Source organism: Periplaneta americana, chromosome 9 (genome assembly GCF_040183065.1).
Source record: "Periplaneta americana isolate PAMFEO1 chromosome 9, P.americana_PAMFEO1_priV1, whole genome shotgun sequence".
Classification (NCBI taxonomy): domain Eukaryota; kingdom Metazoa; phylum Arthropoda; class Insecta; order Blattodea; family Blattidae; genus Periplaneta; species Periplaneta americana.
Window position 1 is genome coordinate 175603856 of NC_091125.1, and position 26010 is coordinate 175629865.

The following is a 26010-nucleotide window of genomic DNA, read 5'->3' on the forward strand; positions in this document are numbered from 1 at the left end:
GGCCAGCGCTATACCAAGTCGCCAACCACGTCGACTCATGCAGATTATGACCGACACAGTTCAAAAGAAGAGATAAAAAGTGTTATAGCGAGTTTTGCTATTTTCGTTGCTATAAATAAATGTTGGTTTCACTTTATTTAAAAAATCTTGCCTTTTTCTATGTTTCAGTATACAGCCATGGTCATCCGTGAATTTGAGTTAATTGAGAATTGCTTTTTAATACAAGAAAGACAAAATTCCTCCCGCTATCACTCAAGAAAATACTAGTGGAAACACTAGTAATGCCCCACTTCGATTATTGTGATTCTCTACTGACCGACCTCAATGTCAACCAGTCGCAAAGATTACAACGTGTTCATAATTCTTGTGTTCGCTTCGTCTGCGATGTCCGTCGCGCTGACCACATTACCCCATCCTTCCAAACTCTAAACTGGCTACGACTTAACGAACGTAGAAATTTTCATTCTCTTGTTCTCCTTTTCCAAGTCCTTCACACCTCTACACCTACCTACCTTGCCTCCCGTTTCAGTTACCTGTCATCATATCATAATCTCTTCACACGCACGCAAAATAGCCGCACACTAGCCATACCAACACATAAGACATCATCGTATTCATCATCATACACAATCTCGCTCTCGCGCTTGTGGAATACCCTACCCAGTGACATCGGAGACTGTCGGAATTTAGTAGCGTTCAAAAACAAACTTATTAAGCATTTTCTTACAGCATAGAGTGGGTTTAATTTTTACTTAGTTAATGAAAAAAATTTTTCTCTCTTCTTAATTTTTACAATGAACTGTCCAGCTTTTATTAGTCTGTTAATTCTTTTAGTACTTTGATTTTTATTGTATTTGTAAATTCAATATTAATTGTAATTATAATTGTAATTGTAGTCTTAATATTGTAGTTGTAATCCCCTGGTAGAGGGGAAGAGAAGGCCTGATGGCCTTATCTCTACCAGGTTAAATAAATAAATAAATAAATAAAAATAAGAGTGTAATTCTGATTTATTATAAAAACCATTCGCTCTTTTGTGTTGTTAGTTCAAACACGTTGGTACAGTCCCTTACCTTTCGTTTATTAATTTAAGGTATTCTTTTTTAACTTTTGGGGAATTTTAACGTAAATTTAGGGGCGTTTTATTGGTAATTTTCAGCTATTTTCAGATCCTCAACATCCACCCCTATTTAGCAGCTCTGTCCTTGGAGATGGCCAGTTAGCAGGTGGCCGGATCCGCCCCGGCGCGCGTGAAATCCGCCGCCAATGGAGCGATTTTCCGCCCCACTCACCTGTAACAGCAACTGCAGCAGCAGGAGCAGCGGCGGCAGCCTGCAACACAAGAGCGGCGCATCATTCGCTTCCTTCCTTCCTCGCCTGCGAGTTCGCCGGCCTGGCGTAGCGGTCCGTCACGCCTGGGCTCGGCCCCAGGGTCAACGAGAGCGCTTGCCCCGGCCCGCCATTACAGCGCTCGCGGCCTGGGAAAGCGGCTCAGTGGTTAGCATCGCCCCATTTCATGCATTGCCGCAAAAAGCTTCAATTTCGAGAAGAATGGATTTCAACTGTTGACCGAAGTTCTCATCGTTCGTTTCCAGACAACTCGATATCCGCTGCAGTAGCTGGGTTTTGAACACGCGGTCTTAAGCTAGTTATTCGTACATTGGGCATTATCTGATTGCCAAAGTGGGAGTCGCGACCTCTTGAGGTTGTGTAAAGAGCTGAGGGAAGCTGCGAGATGATTTACAAAATAAAATAAAAATTCCTTATTAATGGACATTTATATATATATTGTATTTAGAAACATAAACAATGTTTAACATAAAATAAAAAAAAAATGTTTCAGTAATACTTACTGGCTTTTAAGGAACCCGGAGGTTCATTGCCGCCCTCACATAAGCCCGCCATTGGTCCCTATCCTGAGCAAGATTAATCCATTCTCGATCATCATATCCCACCTCCCTCGAATACATTTTAATATTATCTTCCCATCTACGTCTCGGCCTCCCTAAGGGTCTTTTTCCCTCCGGCCTCCCAACTAACACTCTATATGCATTTGTGGATTCGTCCATACGTGCTACATGTCCTGCCCATCTCAAACGTCTGGATTTAATGTTCCTAATTATGTCAGGTGAAGAATATAATGCGTGCAGTTCTGTGTTGTGTAACTTTCTCCATTCTCCTGTAACTTCATCCCTCTTAGCCCCAAATATTTTCCTAAGCACCTTATTCTCAAACACCCTTAATCTCTGTTCCTCTCTCAAAGTGAGAGTCCAAGTTTCACAACCATAAAGAATAATCGGTAATATATAGTTTCAGTAATTACAAAGTAAAAAAGAAATCATGTGATAAATGTGCCTGTTTTTTCAGAAAGTAAATTCTAAACTCTGGATGCACACAGTGATACCATTTCCAAGTGAAGGAGATTTCTCGTCTTTGTTTCGATGACAATCATAAACTTGAACTTAGTTCTGCGCAAGTACGAGGTTGCAAATATTACAAAAAGTTTAAAAGCTTCTTTTGCAAGCTCGGGGTATTTTTTGATACACAACTGGTTTATGCTGTGCGGAAAAAAACATCTAGTTTCAACAATTCATCGGTAGGTACAGTAGTAGGCCTAGGTTATTTTACGACGCTTTATCAACATCTTAGGTTATTTAGCGTCTGAATGGGATGAAGATGATAATGCCGGTGAAATGAGTCCGGGGTCCAGCACCGAAAGTTACCCAGCATTTGCCCATATTGGGTTGAGGGAAAACCCCGAAAAAAACCTTAACTAGGTAACTTTCCCCGACCGGGAATCGAACCCGGGTCACCTGGTTTCGCGGCCAAACGCGCTAACCGTTACTCCACTGGTGTGGACCAGTAAGTACATATTTAACTGAGATTTCCTTCATTTTTTTTAATTTCAGCCAATTGAATGGACTTGTCTGGTGTCTACCTGCAACTATCATCGCTGTTTTGAGTTTCTTCCGGAAAACACTAAAAGAAAGTAGTTGTTTAAAATTGTACTTTGGGTGGTATCACTGGTTTTCGAGTAACATTATTATTGTTTGCAATTTCAAATAAATTTGTATTTTTTTCTAATGGGGTCAAGAACCGGTTGGTACTAGAGGGTCGCGCCTACAGAAAGACTGGAAACCACTGTCTTAGAAGTTTACATTTGGACTTCGCGGGGCTAGTTTTTGAAGCGTTCCCAAATTCATGATCTCTTCCTTGATTTCAAGCAGGCGTTCATTACAGTTTATTAAATGGATGGGAAGAAATCACACATAACTCAGAAAATATTAATCTAGTTTTTTTGATAAAGTAGGCTAAATATATTTATCGTAAAATTATTGAAAATGTCTCATTGCTAGGCCTATAATGATTTAAAATACATCTCCAAAGAGGTTCTAAATAACATGCAAGTTGTAGTCAGTCAGATTATTATCGCTCCGCATCCCCTAAGTCGCTTAGTTGCTACATGACAGGGCAGTCATGCAACTTATAGAGTGCTCGAAAGTTAAAGAGTCCGTTTGGGCCTATATTACACTATCAAATTTCTGTGTCACAGAATATGATAAAATTTTTTATCAACAGTAATCTCACTAGACGTTTTGATTTTATCGATAAATCTGCGAGTGGAACACGAGCAGATTTATCTAGAGAAAATCAAAACTCGAGTGGGATTTAATTGACTATTACCCGATTAGAAGAAAGTATATAAAGATTAGAAGTAACGAAGTACTCCAATACAATAAAATATTAATTGACTTACGAAAATACAATTGTCTTCAAATTTATTATTGTACCATCTCAACATTACAAATATTACGCTAGATGCATGCTAGATGGCAGTAGTGTCTTTATACAGACACTGTAATGATTACTATTCAATAAATCTTAATATTAAACAATCTCTGATACGTGACTATCCATAATATCATATAGCAGAAGTTCTTTTTATCCTCTCAGAGCAGAAGCTATAACATAACCTAACTAATGTACAGAAGTGTTAGAAAAGTTTTAATTAACGACGATGACATAAAAAATAAACATGAATAATTTTAAAAGGAATAATTATTGAATGTACAATTTTCAAATTTGAATGTGGTTGGTGGTTCAATTGATGTTATATTGGACTTGTGCGTAATAGAAGTGGAACTCGTTGATTTAGGCCTACATGGTGTATTCAACTTATTCAGAATTTCCGAATGAATAATTTTAAAAGGAATAATTATTGAATGTACAATTTTCAAATTTGAATGTGGTTGGTGGTTCAATTGATGTTATATGGGACGTGTGCATAATAAAAGTGGAACTCGTTGATTTAGGCCTACATGGTGTATTCAAGTTATTCAGGATTTCCGAATGGTGCTCTTCATTTATTTGTAAATCGGATTTCAGAAGATGCATAGGTATGATCAGTGATTTTTATTAATTCTTGTTCTTGAATGCCAATGCGAGTCATATTTGAAACTGCTGTGCATCGACTGGAGTGATTTGTAATTTTATATATTTCTTTGACGTCCAGACCAGCGCAGTTTCAAATGTTGGCAAACAAAGAAACAAATGCTAGGGACGCGATAAAATTAAACAAATGCTAGGGACGCGATAAAATTGTGCGATAAGCAGCCATGATTGGTTGAAATACGTCCTTTCGTGCCGTTTTATTGGTCAAAAGTAGTATGACGTAGTAAGAGTGTAATAGTCATATAAATATGATCAAATGTAAGATTTTGAGTATATTACACTATGTCAAAGCTTTTATCATATCTTTCATCACAGTTATAATAATGAATTCACAACATTTCTATGCCTGTTACAACTGTATATGCAGTGAAGGTTATCACATTACTAGGCCTACTAAAGAAGAAATCAAAGAAAAAACGTATTTCATCGGCTTAGAGTGTAAACCTGCTAGCAAAAAAGGAAATTTTACACTGGAAACAAAAACCTGAGTATAAATGAACTCTGAAATTTTAGGATCGAATCCAAAGCACAGGTGGTGAAGTTACAGTTAATTTATACTCAGTTTTCAGTTTCCCCTGTAAAATTTCCTTTTGTTAGTTAGCAGGTTTACACTCCAAGCCGACGATTTAGGTTAGAGATTGGGGTAGAGAGAACAGATACAAAATAAATCCATCAAATTCTACTGAGAGAACTTCAGTGTGAAGATGTGAAATCCTATATAAAGAATACTAAGTATTTTATAATGGATGGTGAAACATTACATGTGTCTCATAATCTAATATTAAAAATTTTGTGGTTTTCACAGACCATGTGTACTTAATGTCCGCCATTTTCTTTCTTCTCAGTCACAGATTTTATCAAAGGTATGATGATGACTATAACTTTTATCAAGAACTATGCCACAGCTAGATGTGATCAAAGATGATATATTACACTGTAAAAGATTTTATCATATATATTTTATCAAACTTCTGTGATACAGAAATGTGATAGTGTAATATAGGCCTAAGAAAAAGGTAATTGTCTGACTTCAAAGTAAAGAATTTATTTATGTTCAATTTTTCTTCTTCCATTGCTGATATGGTATTCTTTACAGTAATTTCATAACCAATCTGATCAACTGTTTGAACTTCCAGCAGTTTCCAACACATTTCGTTCCACTGGGTGACAAAATATAATTCGTTACTGATCTTGGCAGTTGAAATGAACTAGTATACAAGTTATGGTGTGCTTAAAAGTGGGCGTCTGTGATTGCTAGATTATTAAAATCGTTGAAGGTTAAATTGTCGAATGCGAAATGTCCATATGGAGAAATGCTCACACTATATTAATGTCCACTGGAAAGAATGTCCAATGTATTCCATGTCCACTTATTTTATTATATAAATGTCCAACGTAAAAAAGTGCAATGTATTTTTCATAATAATTACTCAATCTCTTCGTTCTGTGTATCCGGCTGTAATTTATACGAATTTCTAAATTGGTGTACGTTGCCTCAGAAAGGAAAGGGAGTCATTCTATATGAAGAATACACGCCTGTTAATAAATGGCTATCTAAACCGAATGGATTGACCAGCAGCGAATGGAAGGACGCTATTAAGATGACTGCCAATCTCTGCCCAGTACGTGCTCTACCAGGTAGGTCTCAGAATGGAACCCACTGCCGACATTGTCGGAGTGAGAAAGAAACACTTGCTCACATTCTGGGAGCCTGTCCTCATGGAGAACTACTGAGGAATAGCCGTCACCACAAGATTCGATCCCTCCTAGCATCGGCCCTACGAGGAAAAGACTACCGAGTAGAGGAGGAGGTCCAGGGTTTGTCCACAAATGGATCTACATTGACATCATCGCTATCCCGACAAGATCAACAAGCGGATTCATAATTGATCCAACTGTAAGGATGGAAACGTACGAAAATCAACCTGCTGAGGTACATCAGGAAAAATGCGACATATACGACCCCACTATACCATATTATAAGGAAAAATATCATCTAACGTCGATCGAAGTTATTGGATTATGATTGGGGCTAGAGGAACCATCACAAAAAGATTCGCGCATTTTTGCAAGCAGTTTGGTCTAGGACAAACTCTTGTCACTGAAGTATCTATGTCTGCAGTGAAGGGATCTATAAAAATCCTAAGAAACCATCTCTACAGTTATATAGATTGAGCTCTTTGCTATGGCGATCTGCTCACTTAAGTTGGGTCTTGCAACCAGTGCTAAATAGACGACTGTGATCACCCAGTAGCTAATAGATACTAGGAAATTTTATGTTTCTTCTGGAATTAATGATGTTTTGTTTAGTCTTTTCCAATTATTTCTAATTGTGCTATTTCTTATTCTTTTTCTTCTCCATTGTTTTCTTTTTTTTTTTTTTTTTTCATTATAACAACAATTTTATGGTAAGCTTTGTCTTCTAGGCACCCTTCACTTGGAGGAAGCTGAATAAAATTTATTCGAAATAAGAAACAATAGACTACGTAAATGGCGTTTGTACTCGTTATTACGTTTTCCATTCTCCTTTGGTTGATAATATCTCTATTCTGTTTCAGGAGGCCTAATGTTTACGTGGTCTGCTTCGATTTGGGTTGTAATTTTGTTCTCGCGTTCTTCTCTTATGTGCTGCAGAAACGTCCAGATACTGACGTGGTGAGCGCAACCATCTTTTGACAATAAAATTACAATGGAACGCTTCTACTGCGTTGGTGCCCAAGAAATATTTGTCAATATGTATTGTGGATAACTCCTCGGAATCCTTCGTGTGGCCTTTCTGCAGCTCTTCCCCTTAGTGTCCCATTGAATCGAACTTCAACTACATCAGGATTGCCTCGTGCAAATGTCGTCGTCTATATTTTAACAAAGTTATGTTAATCAGATCTGAGTTGCTTAGGCTACACATCTTGCATTACAAGTTTTCCTTCCACACAATGCCAATACAATTTATTGCCATCTCTATTTCTCTAGTGAGAGTGGCACATGCATACATCTCCTATTATTATTTGACGAGCGAATGATTTGAGGTATTATGCTAATTTAAGTTTTTAACACAAAATTTAGTAATTCTAATTTCTTTAACAACGACTATAAGGCAGTACAACTCATTAAAAAAATTAAGATATTTTTGCTCATGGGCATTCATCGATGGACATTTTCGCGACTGAACATTTTTGCCATGGAATTTAGCATTGGACATTTTTGCATGTGGACATCTTTTCCTGTGGACGTTTTAGACTGGACATTTTAACTTGGAAGCATAAGTAAGGATGCGAGAAAAGATAAGTGGGGCTGAAAATAGAAGACAACCAAAACTTAAATGAGAAAAGAATAAAATAGAACAATTATTATTATTCCAAGTTGCTAAGAATGAAACAGGGCGTTCTTTCAGAAACCGGGCGAGTTCGACTTAAGTTTTGTGTGTTACAACTAATTACGATAGTGAAAGTGAAATTAATGGCAATGAAAGTAATAACAACGATGAGTGTGGAAACGAAATGGATGATCCAGCATTCTGGGCAATAGACGAAGCAAAGAGGGACTGTTTCGCTGGCCAAGAGATGAAACAAAATTCTGATTTCAGATCTAGCAGGACGGTGATTGCTGGAGGTACTGTTCTACACCATTACTGACATTTAATTTTATTTGATATATACCTTTTTCTTACTTTCATTGGATTATCGATTATTAAATTCTCTGTCTTCGTTTCGATTGAATTTTCGTAGATCATTGTTTATACTAAGGGGGCAGCATTGTTTTAAAGACCCGAAGTACGCCGCTGAAAAGCAGCTGGACGTATTAATTGTACTGTATTTATTAACATTCCATGGTATTCATACATTGCTTTACAGCTAGAATATGGAACGAGTCAAAAAACTTAATCTATACTAATAATAAATCTGTAGCCGAAATTTTTCTGGTAATTTTCGATTTTCCAAAAATAATTGGTCCTTACATATATAATTAACCACCCTGAAACCGAAAATCGCTTTTTTGAATTTTTGTTTGTATGTCTATCTGTCTGTCTGTCTGTCTGTATGTTTGTTACCTTTTCACGCGATAATGGCTGAACCGATTTCGATGAAAACTGGAATATAAATTAAGTTCGTTGTAACTTAGATTATAGACTATATGGCATTCAAAATACATTATTTAAAAGGGGGGGGGTTATAAGGGGGCCTGAATTAAATAAATCGAAATATCTCGCTTATTATTGATTTTTGTGAAATATATTACATAACAAAAGTTTCTTTAAAAATGATTTCTGATAAGTTTTATTCTCTGAAAAATTTTGATAGGACTGATATTTAATGAGATAAATGAGTTTTAAAATTACAATAACTGCCATCTAAGGCGGTGTATTGAAATAAAAAACAAATGACTTCGTCTATAAGGGGCCTTGGACACAACAATCGAAAGCTATGAAACATAGCCTACAGACAATGTTTATGTGCTTGTATGAGGTAAAATATCGGAAGCTAAATTAACCGATTTGTATAATTAATTATTATTTCATCATTGGAAAGTGTAGTTTCTCTGGATGGACATAATGCTATAATGTTATTACAGTAACTTGTGAGTGAACTGAGGACAGGTAAGATTAAAATAGCTTCTTATGCACAGAAAACTTGATAGGTTATTCTGTATATTCATTTCCTGTATTTCTTATAATAATGTTTATGAACATATTCATTTTTATCTCAGAGAATTAACGAACAACGAGAGTGTATTGATTTAGTATGCAGTAATAGTACTTTAGCTTAGCAATCCATTATTTTATAACTCAAATTTTAACTATGCTCAATTGAATCGTGTTAAAATACATAAGCAATAAATGCAATGCAAAAAAATTGGGTAATGAGCCAAGCAGATTATGTTGCGCTGTTGTAAAAGTTGTTCCTCCTGAGATTCAAGAGCTCCCACAACAAATTAAAAACTTTCTAATTCGAGTACATCCGTTATCAACACACTTTTTCATAATATAATATAATATAATATAATATAATATAATATAATATAATATAATATAATATAATATAATATAATATAATATAATATAATATAATATAATATAATATAATATAATATAATATAATATAATATAATATAATATAATATAATATAATATAATATAACATAACTAGTAATATAATATAAACATAATAATAAATCTGTAGCCAAAATTTTTCTGTTAATTTTCGCTTTTCCAAAAATAATTGGTAATAATAATTAAGAAACATGTTAAAGGAATTTTCATTGCACCAAATGAGTGGTCTCTGGACCAAAATGATGGAATTTTAATATTTTAAATACAATTTAAATTAAGTAACATATTAAACGATTTATACTTCTATCAAACACGAATGTTCCCTGGATCAAATGTCCTATTTTAATTATGTAATTACTTTATATTTATTTCTAACGGGTGCAGCTGAGCGCACGGGTACTGCTAGTACTATTATAAAGTTTTAATTTATAGTCACAGTCTAGATGAAATATATACAGATGAGATTTACAATATAGTCTACTAGTACAACACAAAGTTTTAGTATCAATTTCATGAAGTGTTATTGAGTGTCATGAATTCACTTAAAGAATAGAAGACGTGAGAAATTAAATACTTCTTTAATTTGGCCCTAAATAATCTTATGTTTTGAGTTTCATTTTTTTATATCGATAGGGAGGCTATTAAAAAATTTTACTGCTATATAACACACTCCTTTTTGATAGCACGATAGACTTGCTGATGGAGTATGAATTGTAATCTTTTATTAACTGCCTCCAGAATTTTATCAGTTAAACTAAATGTTGCATTTTCTGTGCGTTTATTTTTCCTAAATCCACATTGTTCTGGACTAAAATGTTGTATCTTTCTAGATGATGATATAATCTTTTATACATTACTTTTTCAAAGATTTTGGAGAAGACTGGTAGAAGTGATATGGGTCTGTAATTTTCTGTTTGTCATTATCTCCGAAAATTGTTTACGAGTTTTGTAAAAATAGCCCATATATGTTTTTGTGCTTCTTTCAAATAATGCGTTCACGTCACGTTGTAACTCTGTACCAGCTTATTTTCAGAAGGGGAGGGGCGAACTGCTCAATAAGCTTTTGAACCAAAACACGATCGCACCTCACAATGAGGAGGGAACAGCCTGGGTGTCGCTCCGACGAGTGCGGAACACTGTGAAAGCTGTGGGCGTTTCCCAACTCCATGACGTCACTTCCTGCAGGCTTATCTCTCTCACGGCAGAGATGATGGACCCACTGACATTGCAACATGTATTTTGTAAAAGCACGGGGAGCCAGTTTCCGCAATTTTGAAGCTTTCTCCCCTGGCCTGTTGTGCAGTGTCTTCTGTCCCTCCAGTGGAGAACCTCCTTCAGAACTGCTGCACTACAATATATTTCCTGGTGGTGACACGCAACTCGGGAGTCTCTTGCCAAGGGTGTGTCGTCTCGGCATGCGTTATTCCAGTTAGACAAGTTTCCGTGCTGGTATTGACACTGTGACAGTTTCTCGTTCTAGTTGGTCATTTAGCAACTACTCGTTCATTTAGCGTTGATGGAATTGATGATTGCAAGATGGTATTTGACGAGATGAGTCGAGGACTCAACATAGATTACCTAACATTTGCCTTGGGAAAACCTCGGAAAAAACTAAACAAGGTAAACAGTCCAAGCAGGAATCGAACTCATGACCGAGCGCAACTCCGGCAGCAGGCTGAGTTACGCCGGTGCGGTGGCTAGTTCCTCGTTTGTCATTCGCTGACATGAGAAGACACACAAGAAGAAATGTTGTCTGGTCCATGTCAGAACACAGCAAGATCCGTGGACGGTCGATGGCTACAGTTCTCAAAGGTCTCGTCGTAACTCATAACTAGAGTCGAGAATCTTCTTTGGAGGTCATAAGCGAGACATTAAAGATGTGTGTCACAGTTGGCAATATTACGTCTATGATTTTACACAGTAGAACAATGCTGATGCAGTCAACTCCTTCAGCTTTTGTACTTATCCGTTTTATCGATGGTGAAGAATGTCAAATTTTGTCATTTCTGGGTTATGATACCAAACAATTGATAAAATATTCACGGATCGGATGCGGTAAGTTCCTATGTCATATCATACTACCAAAATTAATTATTAATTGTTTAAAGAATTTAATTATAATCAATTTAATTGATATATTGTGCATGTTTAGGAAATGTTTTCTCGCGCTCCTGAAAACTAACGATTTTTACATAGGAAGTTTCCATTCTTCATCATCGTTATAGCTTTCTTTACGTCTAAGTCTGTTACGCATGTGAAGAAAAATTTCTCACTCGTTTGACAGGCTGCTTGCAATAGTTCATGCATTGTCTGTTCTCTTCTTGGGGTCAATCGGTTGTGAGTGTATCGTGGTAAAATGGGTATTAAGAGAGTCCAGTGAAATAGAAAAGTCGTTTGCTTGTCATTCTGTCTCCCTATGCCCATTGTTTTCATAATACTGATGGGTTTGAAGATGGTCCAATAATGTCATGCATGTGTCGACTTTCGAATTTCTTATTTCTTGGGTAACTTTGTTACGTAATTGTTTGTACTCAGATTGTCCTCAGATCCGGTCCTCCTGTATTTGCTGTAAGCTGCGTCACGTTCAGTCATCATAGTACGTATTGAGGTGGTTAACCATGGGGCTGCTGGTCTTTGCACTCGTTTCGATTTCAGTGGTGCGTGTTTATCGTAAAGTTGTGTAATATTATTAGGCTATTATTAAATATCCGTGGAAAAGAACCCTAATTCACCAAGCGGTATGCTAGGGTTTTAGTTTTTGTTATACGGTATACTACTTATTTTTACACAGATAATGGTGAAATATATATCTACAGTCTTTTAAAGATAAAGTTTAGCAAGTCTATAAATTGTCTGTAGCAACAAGGCTTTTTGATCAGTTCACATAGTGGAGTCCCGTATTCGGTATTGCAGTCCAGAAGATGTGTCTTTATTTGAAATCTCTTTGCTTCAATAACAGGACAGTCAAACAGAAGTTGTTTCACACTGTGAAGGTCTTCGCGGCAGGAGCATGTAGAGTCGATGTCTGCTGGAATGTTGAATCTGTCGAAGCAAGTTCCAAATTTCCCATGTCCAGAAAGAAACTGCGTTGTCACGAAAGTAGGTTTGAAGTGATGGCTTTTGAGTCGGTCGTGGATTGTTGGGAAGTAGGTGTCTCTTGTTAGTGATTCGGTTATGCATGTCGTCCATCTAGTATTCCAGTTTTGATGAGTCTGTTGTCGTATTTGTTTCTTGATGTATGATATAGGTTGTAGACTGTAGGTCGGAGTTTCGCTGCTGGATGCTGCTGCTTTCGCTAGCTCATCGGCTCTTTCATTTCCTCTTACACCATTGTGTCCACGGACCCAAGTGAGGCATATGTGCTGTGCGTACTTTTCAAGTAATTCCCTTGCCTCTATCGCTAATGGGTAACGGTAGTACTTGTCAGCGATGCAGTGAAGGGCAGCTTGGGAGTCACTAAATATGCGCACTGTGTTTTCGTTCTTAATGTAATATAATCATTAAAAATCGAAACCTTGTCATTTAGAGTGGGGCAGTCCAAATTGTGTGCCAGAGAATCATGATTGCGTCTGATATTAAAGCTGTCTGGTCAATGCGTCTCAGGTCTCTATATGTCACTGTTTTACGAATGATTGGGGGCATTTGAGAGAACAGGCAAGGTAGACAATATCATGCGCCGAGATTCCCGGTGCAGGTATTTGTCCGTGCGTCAGTACTTAGTCCCGGTTTGTTGTAGCCATTACGCCCAGTAAGGTCTCAGAATGCGGAGTGTGGTGAGTAGGACTGAGGGGAAGGACTGTCAAAGTTGCATGCTGGGAACATTGTGAACAGTTGTGTCTGCAGTTCGATTGGGTGGCAAGCAGATTTGTATTTAGGTCGCCCATTATAATTGCGTATTGTGACGTGTAATTTTGTATGAAATTTATATACTTATTTATATTTATTTAAAATAAAATAATTTTTTAAATAACAATTTTTAACTCCCTGTGCAGATTTGATATTCCATATTTAGTACATATTTTTAGGGTTTTAATTACACATTTATATTTCTAAGATCAATATTACATAAAAATCCGGACTCTACTCATAAAATACGAGTGGTTCTGATTTATGATAGTGCATTCTCACGTGAACCTGTTTTATGAGGAGTACATTCACAATACATTTTGTTGGATTTATTCTTTTTAAGCACCGTCAACCGGGTAAGTTATACTTTACACAAGGGGGGTAACTTTACACATTTCTAGAAAAATGTTTAGAAGGCAGCACATTACAGACAATGTGTAGCAACTCCGTGAAACTGATTCTATGTGACAACAGCACATATTATGTGTGGTAGACTGAAGTGTGTGCCATTATTAAAACTGTTATACACCATTTTTCTAGAAATGTGTAAAGTATACCCGGTCGAAGGCACTTCATTTTCAAAAACAGTATTTAATTTTACTTAATTATAATACGTTCAAGACAATATGGATAAGCATGATAGAAACCTACACAAAAGCTCATCCTTTTAAATCATTGCTGAGTGTTCCATATTCTTTTTCTGCTGTTTCTGGGAATCCTATGAATGTGACAACGGAATGGAAGAATTGAAAAAATAAGAAATAATAAAGTAAGAAAGAAAGAAAGAAAGAAAGAAAGAAAGAAAGAAAGAAAGAAAGAACTAAGCAAACAAATCAACACAGAAAAGTCGTAAAAAAAAAGTAAAGAACACAATGAACAGGTGAACAGAGATGCGATAAATAAACAAAGTAGAAAGGACGTAATGGAAGAATTAAATAGCCAACCCTGGAAATAAACAAATAATCGCAAGTAATAAAGCAAGTAAGAAAGAAGGAAATAACAAAACAAATAAATGGACAAAGAAAGAGTCACGAAGAATGGAAGAAAGAGTTACTGTGCGTCGCAAGGAACCGCTCCGGTAAGTGCTCAGAACGGAACCAAGGGCCCACAGGAGACAAGGGCGGCTGCTTCCCCGTTCAATATGAAGCGATCACGCGAGGTCGTGTGCACGCAGCAGCTCACCCACTTCTGCAACGCCGCGATGTAAACAAGGCTCGTCATCCCGACAGCCCGGCTCGCGGAAGGAAAGGAACTGGATTTGCTAGCTATAAGTGTTGCCGACCCGCCCGAAAATGGGTTGGGAACAAATGCCAACTGTCCGGCTTTGTAAGGCCATCTAGCCCTATATTTACGTATACTAACTACTATAGCATACCTGCACAAACAGCGCTCAAAGAGCGCGCGCGCTCCTTCGGAGCGGGAGAGCCGTGTTTACCGCTCGCCGAAACGGAGAGGAAGATACGTCAGAATGACATAGACTTGATATAGGTAGAGGAGAGCGGAAACGACCACTCAGTTATCTAGTGGAGTGCAGTGTGTAGGCCTATTCTCAGTAACTGTTTCACGTTGCTTACCTACTGCTACAGTACAGTATGGAGGAATCTAAAAGACGGAACATAACATTTAACATTTAACGATTTACAGCTCGAACTTATTGATCTTCAACGTGACCTAAGGGCTAAAGACCGTTTGAATAATACTACTAGCCTGGTTGAGTTTTACAAGACTAAACCTTAGCAATAATATCCACGACTACACAGGCTGGCTGTGAAAATGATTGCTATGTTTGGCTCAACATATTTATTTGTGAGCAACTGTTTTCTATAATCAACTTTAATAAAGGCAGACATCGAACTGATGTTTCATTACGATCAGTAGGCTACTGTTCCTTTCAGCTGCCAACAGCATAAAACCTCGTTTTCATGTACTGATAAATAAAAATATAACAAAATGATATTGTACATTTAAGTAGCTATAGAATTTCTATTACTTCTGTAAAATAAATATTTATTTATTAATTAATAATAGTCCAAGATAGTTTTGCAAACACTGAACGGGAATTCATTTCATAAACACTCGTAATAGTACTTCCTTTTGTGTATATTTTGTACGAGATCACCCTTTCTTCCAGTCCACCCTTATACAGAGCGCAGCTAATATCTGCATTCCGCTCATAAGCTGTGAGCCAACTCGGAGAGCGCAAATCTTGTGCAGGCCTGTACTATAGTGTCCTGCAATGTTCGAACATGAGAGAGACACCAAAGCATTACAAACTTCGTCCTATTTCATATGAAAAACTAATCGCAAGATCTGTGCTAAAATCCTTAAGCTGTTAAAACATGAAGGGGTGGGAGAGGAGGACAGCGAATAAGTTGGAACAAACACGACAGACCTCCTTCTGCAGAGCGAACATCGGCGAATATCGAACTTGAACCGAACGTAATGTACGACGCTGCTACATCTATGGGCCCGAAAAAATGTTGCACTCTCCACCATCTTACTTATGCAAATTTTGGACATTTAGCTGTCAAACCGTAAAACAAGGTCGTGTGTAACAACAATTTAAGGGGAGGACAGGTGAAATTTTGGTCATTTTCTGCCAAAAATTGCGCTTTTTAATTTTATTTTTGTGAAAAATGTATCAGCGATCTCTTATTTAGGCCTATATGTTAAGCAAGTTTCTGCAGAGCTCGGAAGCATAAAAAATTACGTTATCTACACTTTTAGATTTGATTTCCATGCAGACTTTAGAAGCCGTTTTCTCACACTTTTTTTCAGCACATTTTCATGTTCAAAGTTTAAAGGTCTTACAATTTTTTACATTTTTACTGCATGTTCTATAAAATGCATACATAGAAATCGAAATAACTTTGAATTGTATTCTCATAGTTATGAAACAAAAGGTATCAGTTCTTTAAGATTATTGGAACCAAAATGCAACACTGCTACAGTATTTAATCATAGCAGTCATTTAGGCCCAAGAATATATAACAAATTTATATTTAAATATCCTAATCTTGTCAATTCAATTAGTTCTAGTATTAAATTTAAAAAGTTATGTAAGAATTTTATAAATAATGACCAATTTAAATTTATATACAGGATACTTATTGTGTAGTAGACATAAAACAAATTGTATTGTTTAAAATCAGGAATTCGACCCTAAGCACGAGTTCTACTCTTTCAGGAGTGAGCTAAAGTTTTATCCGTGTATGCTATATTTTATGTTACAAGTATTAGAAAAATAAAATACCAATAAATAAATAGATAAATATAGGCTTGGTGTGGTTAACAAAACACATAGCATTTTTTGATTAACTAAATACTTTCAAAATTAAAAATAAAAAAACATTATTTAGTTGACATTAAATTTTGAAACTTTTAAGTTGCATATATTTTTACAAAATTTTATTTCCATATATGAATGTAAATTTAAAATTCTGAATACTTATTTATTTTCTAATCGTATATCAGACATGTTGTAATAGCCTACATGAAATTTAAATTTTGTAAGAGGAGATAGATTTTGAAAATATGCAGTTTTAAAAATTGAAAAACTCAAAAACCAATTCATCTGTTGTTTGTTGTTTAGTCTAATGTCCGAAGACAGGTCTGAACCTCTTCGGAGAGTTGACTAAACAACAAAATTCATCTGATCTTAATTCATTCATTCATTTATTTTATTCCATAGATCTTACATGAGCAATGAAGCTTTAAGATGTGGAACAAGTCAAAATTTTACAATATTATAATTACAATTTTTACAAATTTTATAGTTTTACAATTTAGTAATTTTCTACAATTTTTTACAATATTTTGGCTAGATGTAGTGAGATGAGGTGAGGTCCGAGGATTCGCCAAAATATTACCCGGCATTTGCCTTTTGGTTGGAGAAAACCTCGCAAAAACCCAACCAGGTAATCAAATCAGAGGGGGGGTAATCAAATCAAAGGGGTTGATGCCAAGGACTCGCCATAGGCTCGCCATAGACCATCCGGCTTCAGTCCCACGGCTGTGGAAAACCTCGGAAGAAACCAAAGACCAAAGGGGGAACCAACCCAAACCCGAACACAGCTCCTGATCAGCAGCCCAGCGAGTCTGCCGACTGAGCTACATCGATGGCTCTACTAAAATTATATGCAAGAATAGTTACTAAAAGGAGATGAAGTACAACATATGTAGTCTCTACCTTAAAAATGGTAGAAAGCAAAAATTTCACCCCTCACCTCCCTTAACATATGCTAAAATAGTCATCTGCAAAGTCCGAAAATATCGAAAATTTATTTTCAGATCGATTTTACCTTTTCTCAAAATGTTTCCCTCCTTACGAATTCGCCCCGCCCATTTGACCAGCTACTTGAGTATACAGTTTCCCCTTTCAATCCAGCTGTGACAACATGCATATTGAGAAGTACAAGTGGTTAGGCACAAATTATACTAAACGTACACATCAAGTACAAAATACATTCATCCAAGAGAGAGACTTAAAACGTCAAGAAATCAATGTCTATGAAAGCATGAAATGCTGATATTATATGTACAGTAGTGGCAAAAAATCCCGGACCGACGGAATAATCAAACACGCAATGGGAGTGATGTTGAGATCTGAGGAATCTCCCATCTTTCAGTGTTGTATGCACAAAGTTTCAACAAATAAAGTTCAGTAGTAAATTCTTTACGGTGTTTTATTTTATCCATACCCAAACGGATCACCCTGTAGCCTATTTCAACATCATACCTAAATTTGTCTTTTATAAACTGAATATAATTAAAAATCATACATACATACACACATACTTACTTACTGGTTTTAAGGAATTCGGAAGTTCATTGCCGCCCTCACATAAGCCCGCCATTGGTCCCTATCCTGAGCAAGATTAATCCAGTCTCTATCATCATATCCCACCTCCCTCAAATCCATTTTAATATTATCTTCCCATCTACGTCTCGGCCTCCCTAAAGGTCTTTTTTCCCTCCGGCCTCCCAACTAACACTCTATATGCATTTCTGGATTCGCCCATACGTGCTACATGCCCTGTCCATCTCAAACGTCTGGATTTTAAGTTCCTAATTATGTTAGGTGAAGAATACAATGCGTGCAGTTCTGTGTTGTGTAACTTTCTCCATTTTCCTGTCACTTCATCCCTCTTAGGCCCAAATATTTTCCTAAGCACCTCATTCTCAAACACCCTTAACCTATGTTCCTCTCTCAAAGTGAGAGTCAAAGTTTCACAACCACAAAGAACAACCGGTAATATAACTGTTTTATAAATTCTAACTTTCAGATTTTTTTGACAGCAGACTGGATGATAAAAGCTTCTTAAGCGAATAATAACAGGCATTTCCCATATTTATTCTGTGTTTAATTTCCTCACGAACATACATACACATACACAAATATATAGCTCCTTTCAAATTTAAATATGTTTAAATATCGTACTTTGTTTATAATCATTTAAATACCGGTACTGAATTGAATACGACTGAAACTGCCCAGGAGGGAACGGGCTACACAGAAAGACAGCGTATTACAGCCTAACTATCTCTTTTAATGAGTTGAGAATTTCGAAATCGTCAAAATTTCGTAATTTGTCTCTGTAGCCTACATCACCACACGCAGAGGAAGGTGTCGTTATGAAGTGAAGGAAATGGCGGCCCCGTCACAAGGGGACTCTGGCAGAGCATGCCGCAACTCTCTTACTTTACGCCTAGCTAATGAGATCCACGCTCTCACAGTTCGCAACTTTGAAGAAGTGCTCATGTCGTGATGTTGCGCATTTGTTGGAATATTACTTGGCTTACGTTTAATACTGTCCAGATGAAGAGTTTAAAAATAAAAGAACCATAGTCCAAAAAATGCAAATTAAGATATTAGGCATATGATGGGTGCATTGTAGCGGCATCTACTGAATTGGTTGCTGGGAGAAAAACTTCATAGGTCTGTGTTATAGGAGTGGACCATAGTCCGAAGACTTTTTTTGTGAAAACAGTCATTATCCAGCCAGGACGATGGTAGTATTTACAAATACCCCATTAATATTGGTGTTCACTATTCTTATGCAGATGACACAGTTTTACTTTTTGGTGGAAAAACCTGGTATGATGCATATAGTAATTCAAATAATGGACTTAAATTAATATAAAAATTGGTTTGGCATAAATTATCTTTCTATCAACGAAAATAAAACCATAATTATTCCATTCTCATTATCTGAAAAATGTAACAAACCTCCTACATCTTTATTAATTATTAAATTACATAATTCTGATTGTTGTCTTATACAGTGTAAATGTCCGATTATTAAAGAGTCCTCTGAAGTTAAGACGTATTTAGGCATAATTTTCGATAATCATTTAAAATGGAACCAACACATTAATTACCTTTGTAATAAATTACGTAAAATAATGTATTATTTTGTTTTATTGAGGAATTACTTGTCAATAAGTTTATTACGCACAATATATTTAACTTTATTTCAATCGGTAATTATGTATGGAATTATAGGATGGGGTAGCTCATTTAAATCCAATTTTAATCCACTTTATTTATTACAGAAGAAAATAATTAAAATATGTCTTCATAAACCTATTGATTTTCCATCTCAAAATTTGGTTTTAGACTTTAATGTACTTAACATAAGACAAATTTATTATATTGTATTAATAAAATAAAATAAAAATCGAAATAATTTTGAATTGTATTGTCATAGTTATGAAAAAAAAAAAAAAGGCATGAATTCTTTAAGATTGTTTGAGCCAAAATGGAACACTGTTATAGTATTTAATCATAGTAGTAATTTAGGCCCAAGAATATATAACAAATTTATATTTAAATATCCTAATCTTGTCGATTCTAATAGTTCTAGTATTAAATTTAAAAAGTTATATATGGATTTTATAAAAATTGAAAAATTGTAAATTTAAATTTATATACTATAATTGCATAGTAGACATAAGACAAATTGTATTGTATACTTATTAATTTCAATTCAGGAATCAGCCCCTGAGCACGAGTTCTACTCTTTCAGGGGCGAGCTAAAGTTTTTCTGTATATATTATATTTTATGTTACAATTATTAGCAAAATAATAAATAAATAAATAAATAAATAAATAAATAAATAAATAAATATCACCTTGAAACGTTTGAACTGCAGTAGATTGGATTACTCCTTCTTTCGTAGGCGGCAAAAGCCTCCTCAGAGAAAAATAATTTGGTACGAATTGTTGCATTAGTTATGGAGTCATCTTCAGGTGCAGAAGTAACCCCATGGAAGAAACGGAAGCAATAAAAGCAGAAGAAACAGGATGTAATAAGAAAAAGTAGATTAAAGGAAAGGCACTCTTCAGCCACAACAGAGTATCTTTTTAAACAACCATTGTCCACAGTTACCTGCATTCACACATGTATTTCTATGAGGAATTTTAAGTTATAAATGTACTTAAGTTTTCCCAAGTTTCTACAACACCTTAAGAAATTCCATGATGAATTTCATACTTGAAGTGTCAAGAACACCCGTGCCGGATAGTTTTTTGTTTCTATTGAAAATTTATGTTATTGTACTATGTTTTTTTTAACCCTTCAATTATTTCACTGATAACTACCCGTGTCTGTTACGCCGTACAACATATCGTCCACGTTTGTTATTAGCAGGGTTGGCCACATAAATTTCATTATACATATTTTACGTAAATGACATGTAATTTATACGCGACATAATGAATTCATTTCATGGAAGTAAAGTAATAAGTTAGATCTCCTTCTGTGTGCTTGAAGCAGGGGCGGCTCTTGGGGTAGTGCCAGTGTGCCATGGCACCACCAATGAAAGAAACAAAAAATAATATACTAAAAAGCAGTTGTAATAGTTCATTTCTACACATTTTATTCGTATTTCATCTGAACGAGCGCGCGCACAGATCGGGACGCACTCTTGCAGCGTTTTTCCGAACGTTGGAGCCACTTCGCTGAGGCACTACCTACGTCCATATAACACTGTACAAAAGGCTACTGCTTCTAGTTTATATGCGTTTCTTATGGGAGACTTTGAGCTGAATTCAATTTGACTCAGTAGTAAATATTCCGCCCGCTAGAGCACAGTAATGCAGAAATTTCGCTAGATGGCAGAGTTGTTGGAGACGTTACGAAGGGAACCATCAACCCCAGGCTTGCACGAAAACACAAGTTAAAGTTCCGCGCCAAATGTTAATGTAATGTTGCCAATTCAAAACTAATGCACATAACTTGGATTTGAATGTGTAAAGTATTATCCGTTTAACTATATTGAATGCAGAGATAGTCATGGTTCTTTTTAGAAAGATAAATATTTTTTTCATATTATGTAACACTGTTTGTTAATGTTGTGTAATATTTGTATTATTTTGCGGCAACTAAATATCACTACACTGTTGCTATAGTATTAATGCTTTTGTTAACGATACATGAGATCTATGCAGGACATGAACATGTGTTATTCAGGCCGCTGCCTTGGATTCATCAGCCTGTTAAATAAAGTGCAAACGTGTTCGTTTATCTATATCACTGTTTATCTCGTGTGTTTTTGCCAGCAATTTTATTAGTTATTTATATATTTGACTAACAATACTGTGAAAGTTTTGCATTATCTGTATCTGTAAATTTCGTTATTAGTTTCGGAAAATTTTATTGTAACTGTTACTAGATGCATTATTAACTGTACACCTGGTTTAATTAATGTGTTTTATTTAACATAATGTAAACGTGAGTTGCGATTATCATTTTCACTAGCGTAATTTGCGTAAAACCTTTTTTCATTTTTGGCACCATCACCAGAAAGCCTTACCGGCCGCCACTGGCTTGAAGATGCTCTGTTTTTAATTATCGAACCATAAAACGTTCATTTTGAGCAGTTTTTAGTTTCAATTTTTTTAGTTGAATATTTAACGAAGCTATATCAACTACCGTCGCGCGGGGTGACTTTGTGCCATGAGGGTGACTTTGTGCCATTCGCGCATTTCATAAAAAAACGTAAGGAAGTAGACTTTGAAACCGTCAGAAGGTTTTAAAGACTACTAAACGTAAGGAAGTAGACTTTAAAACCTTGTCACGGTCTTAAAGAATACTTCCATACGTTTTTCACGAATGGCACAAAGTCACCCTCATGGCACAAAGTCATCCCGAGCGACGGTACTCGGTTATTTAGCTTCGATGACATTGGCGATAGCGAGATGGTACTAAGCGAGACGAGGCCGAGGAATGGCCCTACATTACCTGACTTTTTCATTAAGATGATTGTCCAAGACAGACAGGTGGTCCGGATGACACTCTAGAATCTGACGCTGACAGGTAAGCCATCCTGTCTCAGCCCCTGATAAAGCCAAATGTCATTTTCGGACGAGTAGCCTGATAAGCCCCAGGGGCCCTTAGCCCTGCCTATATTACCATCACACCTTTACCTAATGGTGACTTATGGTCCACTCTTTATAAAAAGTAAAGATAAGTAAATGCGTAATGGCTATCAATACAATAAGTTGATATCAATATTTTAAGCAGTTCTGGACTGACTGCGTAATCCTGCACATAATAAGAGCAATAATTATGTTATGCAAGGGAAGTACCGTTGGGTCTGAATAAATCGCTGTAGGTTATTATTTTAAAATCAAGATTGAATTATTGCATTTCACCTGAGGTTACATTAACTTGAAAATACCGAATATGAACAAAATCCGTCCAACAGCCGAAGCCTCAGTGCACTGGAAAAGCGTAGCTAGCTTCTGTCAAGTTCTTGAAATATCACTTCATACTTGGAGTGACGAGACAACTCTCATTACTATTCGTATTTCGATGCCGCAGGAGAGTTACATGCCCTTTATGCTGCATGCGGGATCCGAACTCAAGACCATAACCTACCTATAGGCCTATTTATATTTTTCGTAACTGAAAATGAGAAAGCATTAGCAATTCTGCCGTTAATGCCTTCTGTAGGACAGGCAGAGCCAACCGGCCTTATCTCTGAGGTAATCAGACAGAAGCCGCTGCAAATCGAACACGCGAAGGCCGGATTCCAGGAGGCCTTGGAACAGCTGAAGAATGGACAATAACTCAGCTGATGGCATTCACCGGGTTGCCGCACCTCCGGGCGCGTTTCAACACTGACTGACGACCAGCGCGTGCGTCTTACCACAGAGCATGGCTGACGTTGGCTTCGTACTGCAAAGGACCTGAACTCGAGCCTCGATACCGGCTATTCAGCCGGACAACACCGAGCGACCGCAGTAATAATAATCGCCCTCTCATAAGGGTGGGGGGTGATGGGTGAAATTTTTATTTTCTACAATTATTAAGGTACAGATTTCATATTTTCTACACTAGATTCCCTTTACACATCATATAAGTATTCTTGTGCATAAGCTCCATTATGATCAGATGAATGGTGTGTGAGTTATTAAAATTTAAAGGAATGCATATTTTCAAACTCTATCTCTTACAAAATATAAGTTTCATACATGATTAATATTTATATCATCTCTGATATGGTTAGAAAAGAACTAAGTATTCAGAATTTTAAGTTTAATTTTATAAATGGAGAGATTTCTTTTAATATATAGGTTACAACAAAATCTAAATATTTACCGTCCACCAAATATGTTTTATTTGTTATTTTTCAAAGTATTAAATTTATGCTTGTGTGTTTTCTTAACCACGGTACATAGAACATGCTGTAAAAATATGAGGGCCTTTACACTTTGGCATGATGAAATGTGCTCAAAAAAGGTATGAAAAAACAACTTACAAATTTGCACGGAATTCAAATTCAGAGTGCAGCCATTTAAATAAAAAGTAATTTTTACGCTTCCGAGCGCTGTAGAGCACTGAAACTTGCTCAACATATAAATAAGAGATTGCCGATTCACTTTCTACAAAAATGCGATTTTTTTCATTGAAAACAGCCAAAATTGCATTCGTTCCCCCTTAAAGGACGATGAAATCACTAGCGTGGCTTAGAAGTGAAGCTGTCGTACTGGCAGGGGTCTCTGGGCACGCTAATACATACACGGTGTTTACAAAATAACGCACAATTGCAAACATTTTTTTAAAGGAATATTTTTATGGAAACAAAATATTTTTGCGATTATTGTTGTGCGAGTTAATTTTTAAATGGAACCCTATAGTTTCTTTACTATCGTATGAAAGAGCATATTATTTTATTTGTATGCAGTACTTCATTTGTTTTATACAGAAGCACTATGGTTATGATTGCTATGGTAACAATTGTACTGTTGATACATTTTGGCGGTTTCTGTGTTATGAGAGTAATTTTATTGATGAAATCAACATGAAGCAAGAGAAAATGAGATAATTGATATCTGACGAAGATAGGATTGGCGACAGAAGACGTGCAGAACAAGAGGCGTGCACACTTTTTAAGATAGGCCTGCTCATCCAAATCGGCCACCTGTTTCTCAGTCAACTGTGAGAAGAACAAAAGCAAAATTCAGAGAACACGGACGTCAGACATAAAAAGATCATTTTTTATTAAAGACGTCTTGTTTCATGTTGATTTCTTCTGTAAAAGTGCTTCCATAATGCAGGGACTAACAAAATACATCAACACTAAAACTGTTACCATAGCAACCATAACCATAGTGCTTCTGTATAAAACAAGTGAAGTGTTACATTAAAAAGTATGCTCTTTCAGATGATAGTAATAAAACTACAAGGATGTCATTTTAAAATGTTTTCGATGAAGTTACAGTATAACTCACAAAATAGACACAAAAATATTTTGCTCTATAAAAATATTCCTTTCTAAGGATAAGGTTTGACGTGTTCAAAATCCTCTCATTCAATTTTAACTGCAATTAAGCGTCACTTCTGCAGTAGATGGACCCACAATACGACCCGGTAATAATTAAGCCCGGAAGCAGTTCCGAAGAGTAAATTACAAGACAGAGATTGGCAATAGCACTCACTCACTCTTCATAATCCATCATGCTGAATTATTTGTGTAGTGAGATCCGTGTGAGACGAGGTGATATCCGAATACAGCACGTGGGGTCCACATTTTCATGTAAAGTTACCTCGCTTCCAAGTTACAGTTACAATAACATGCGGTGTGCTTTCAAAACATAATTTTTCCGACCGATTGTTGCTCTGTAGGTTTCACTCTAAGCGTCACGTTGCCACGTCAACTTCCTCAATAAGAATAAACACTAGTTTGTTATATTGTTAAATGGCTATTATTATAATTATAATTATTATTTCATATACGAGTACGTTGACATTCTTAACTCTTAATAATAACTCTTTAATAATAATTTTTAATCACATACCTTAATGTTCGTCCTCAGCACAAGACATTGTAACCTCGGTTTTAGTCCACGTGGATTAGACAAGTAGGTGTCATTTAATAATGGAAGCAGCTTATTGGTTGCAATATTGAAATTGAGGCGAGTGATTGGAGCGGCGACATAAGAAATTGAAAACAATAATGCAATTAAACTTCAAAGACCTGCCGAATGTTAACCATGAGAGCGCGGCGATAATATCAAATTAATATGTTTTAAATGATAAGCAGCTGTCTCAAAACTTCTAAATTTATCAAATAACCAGTAGTACTGGTAGCTCATTTCGTAGAGTAACTGGCTACGGACTGGAAGGTCCGGGGTTCGATTCCGGATGATGACGGGG

General features: G+C 36.2%; 1 protein-coding gene across 3 annotated transcripts in view; it reads right to left on the bottom strand.

Moving 5' to 3' along the window:
* LOC138706763 (uncharacterized) overlaps positions 1-26010 on the bottom strand; it is a 73429-nt gene that overhangs the window by 19294 nt on the left and 28125 nt on the right. For 2 of the 3 annotated variants that reach the window (XM_069836427.1, XM_069836426.1), the window contains exon 2: positions 1293-1332. The exons of the other annotated variant lie outside the window; for it this stretch is intronic. Coding sequence is in view for 1 of the 2 variants with exons in the window: in XM_069836426.1 (XP_069692527.1) it covers positions 1293-1332 (40 nt within the window). In the remaining variant the exon portion in view is untranslated. The remainder of the gene's footprint in view (positions 1-1292; positions 1333-26010) is intronic. 3 annotated transcript variants of the gene reach the window in all.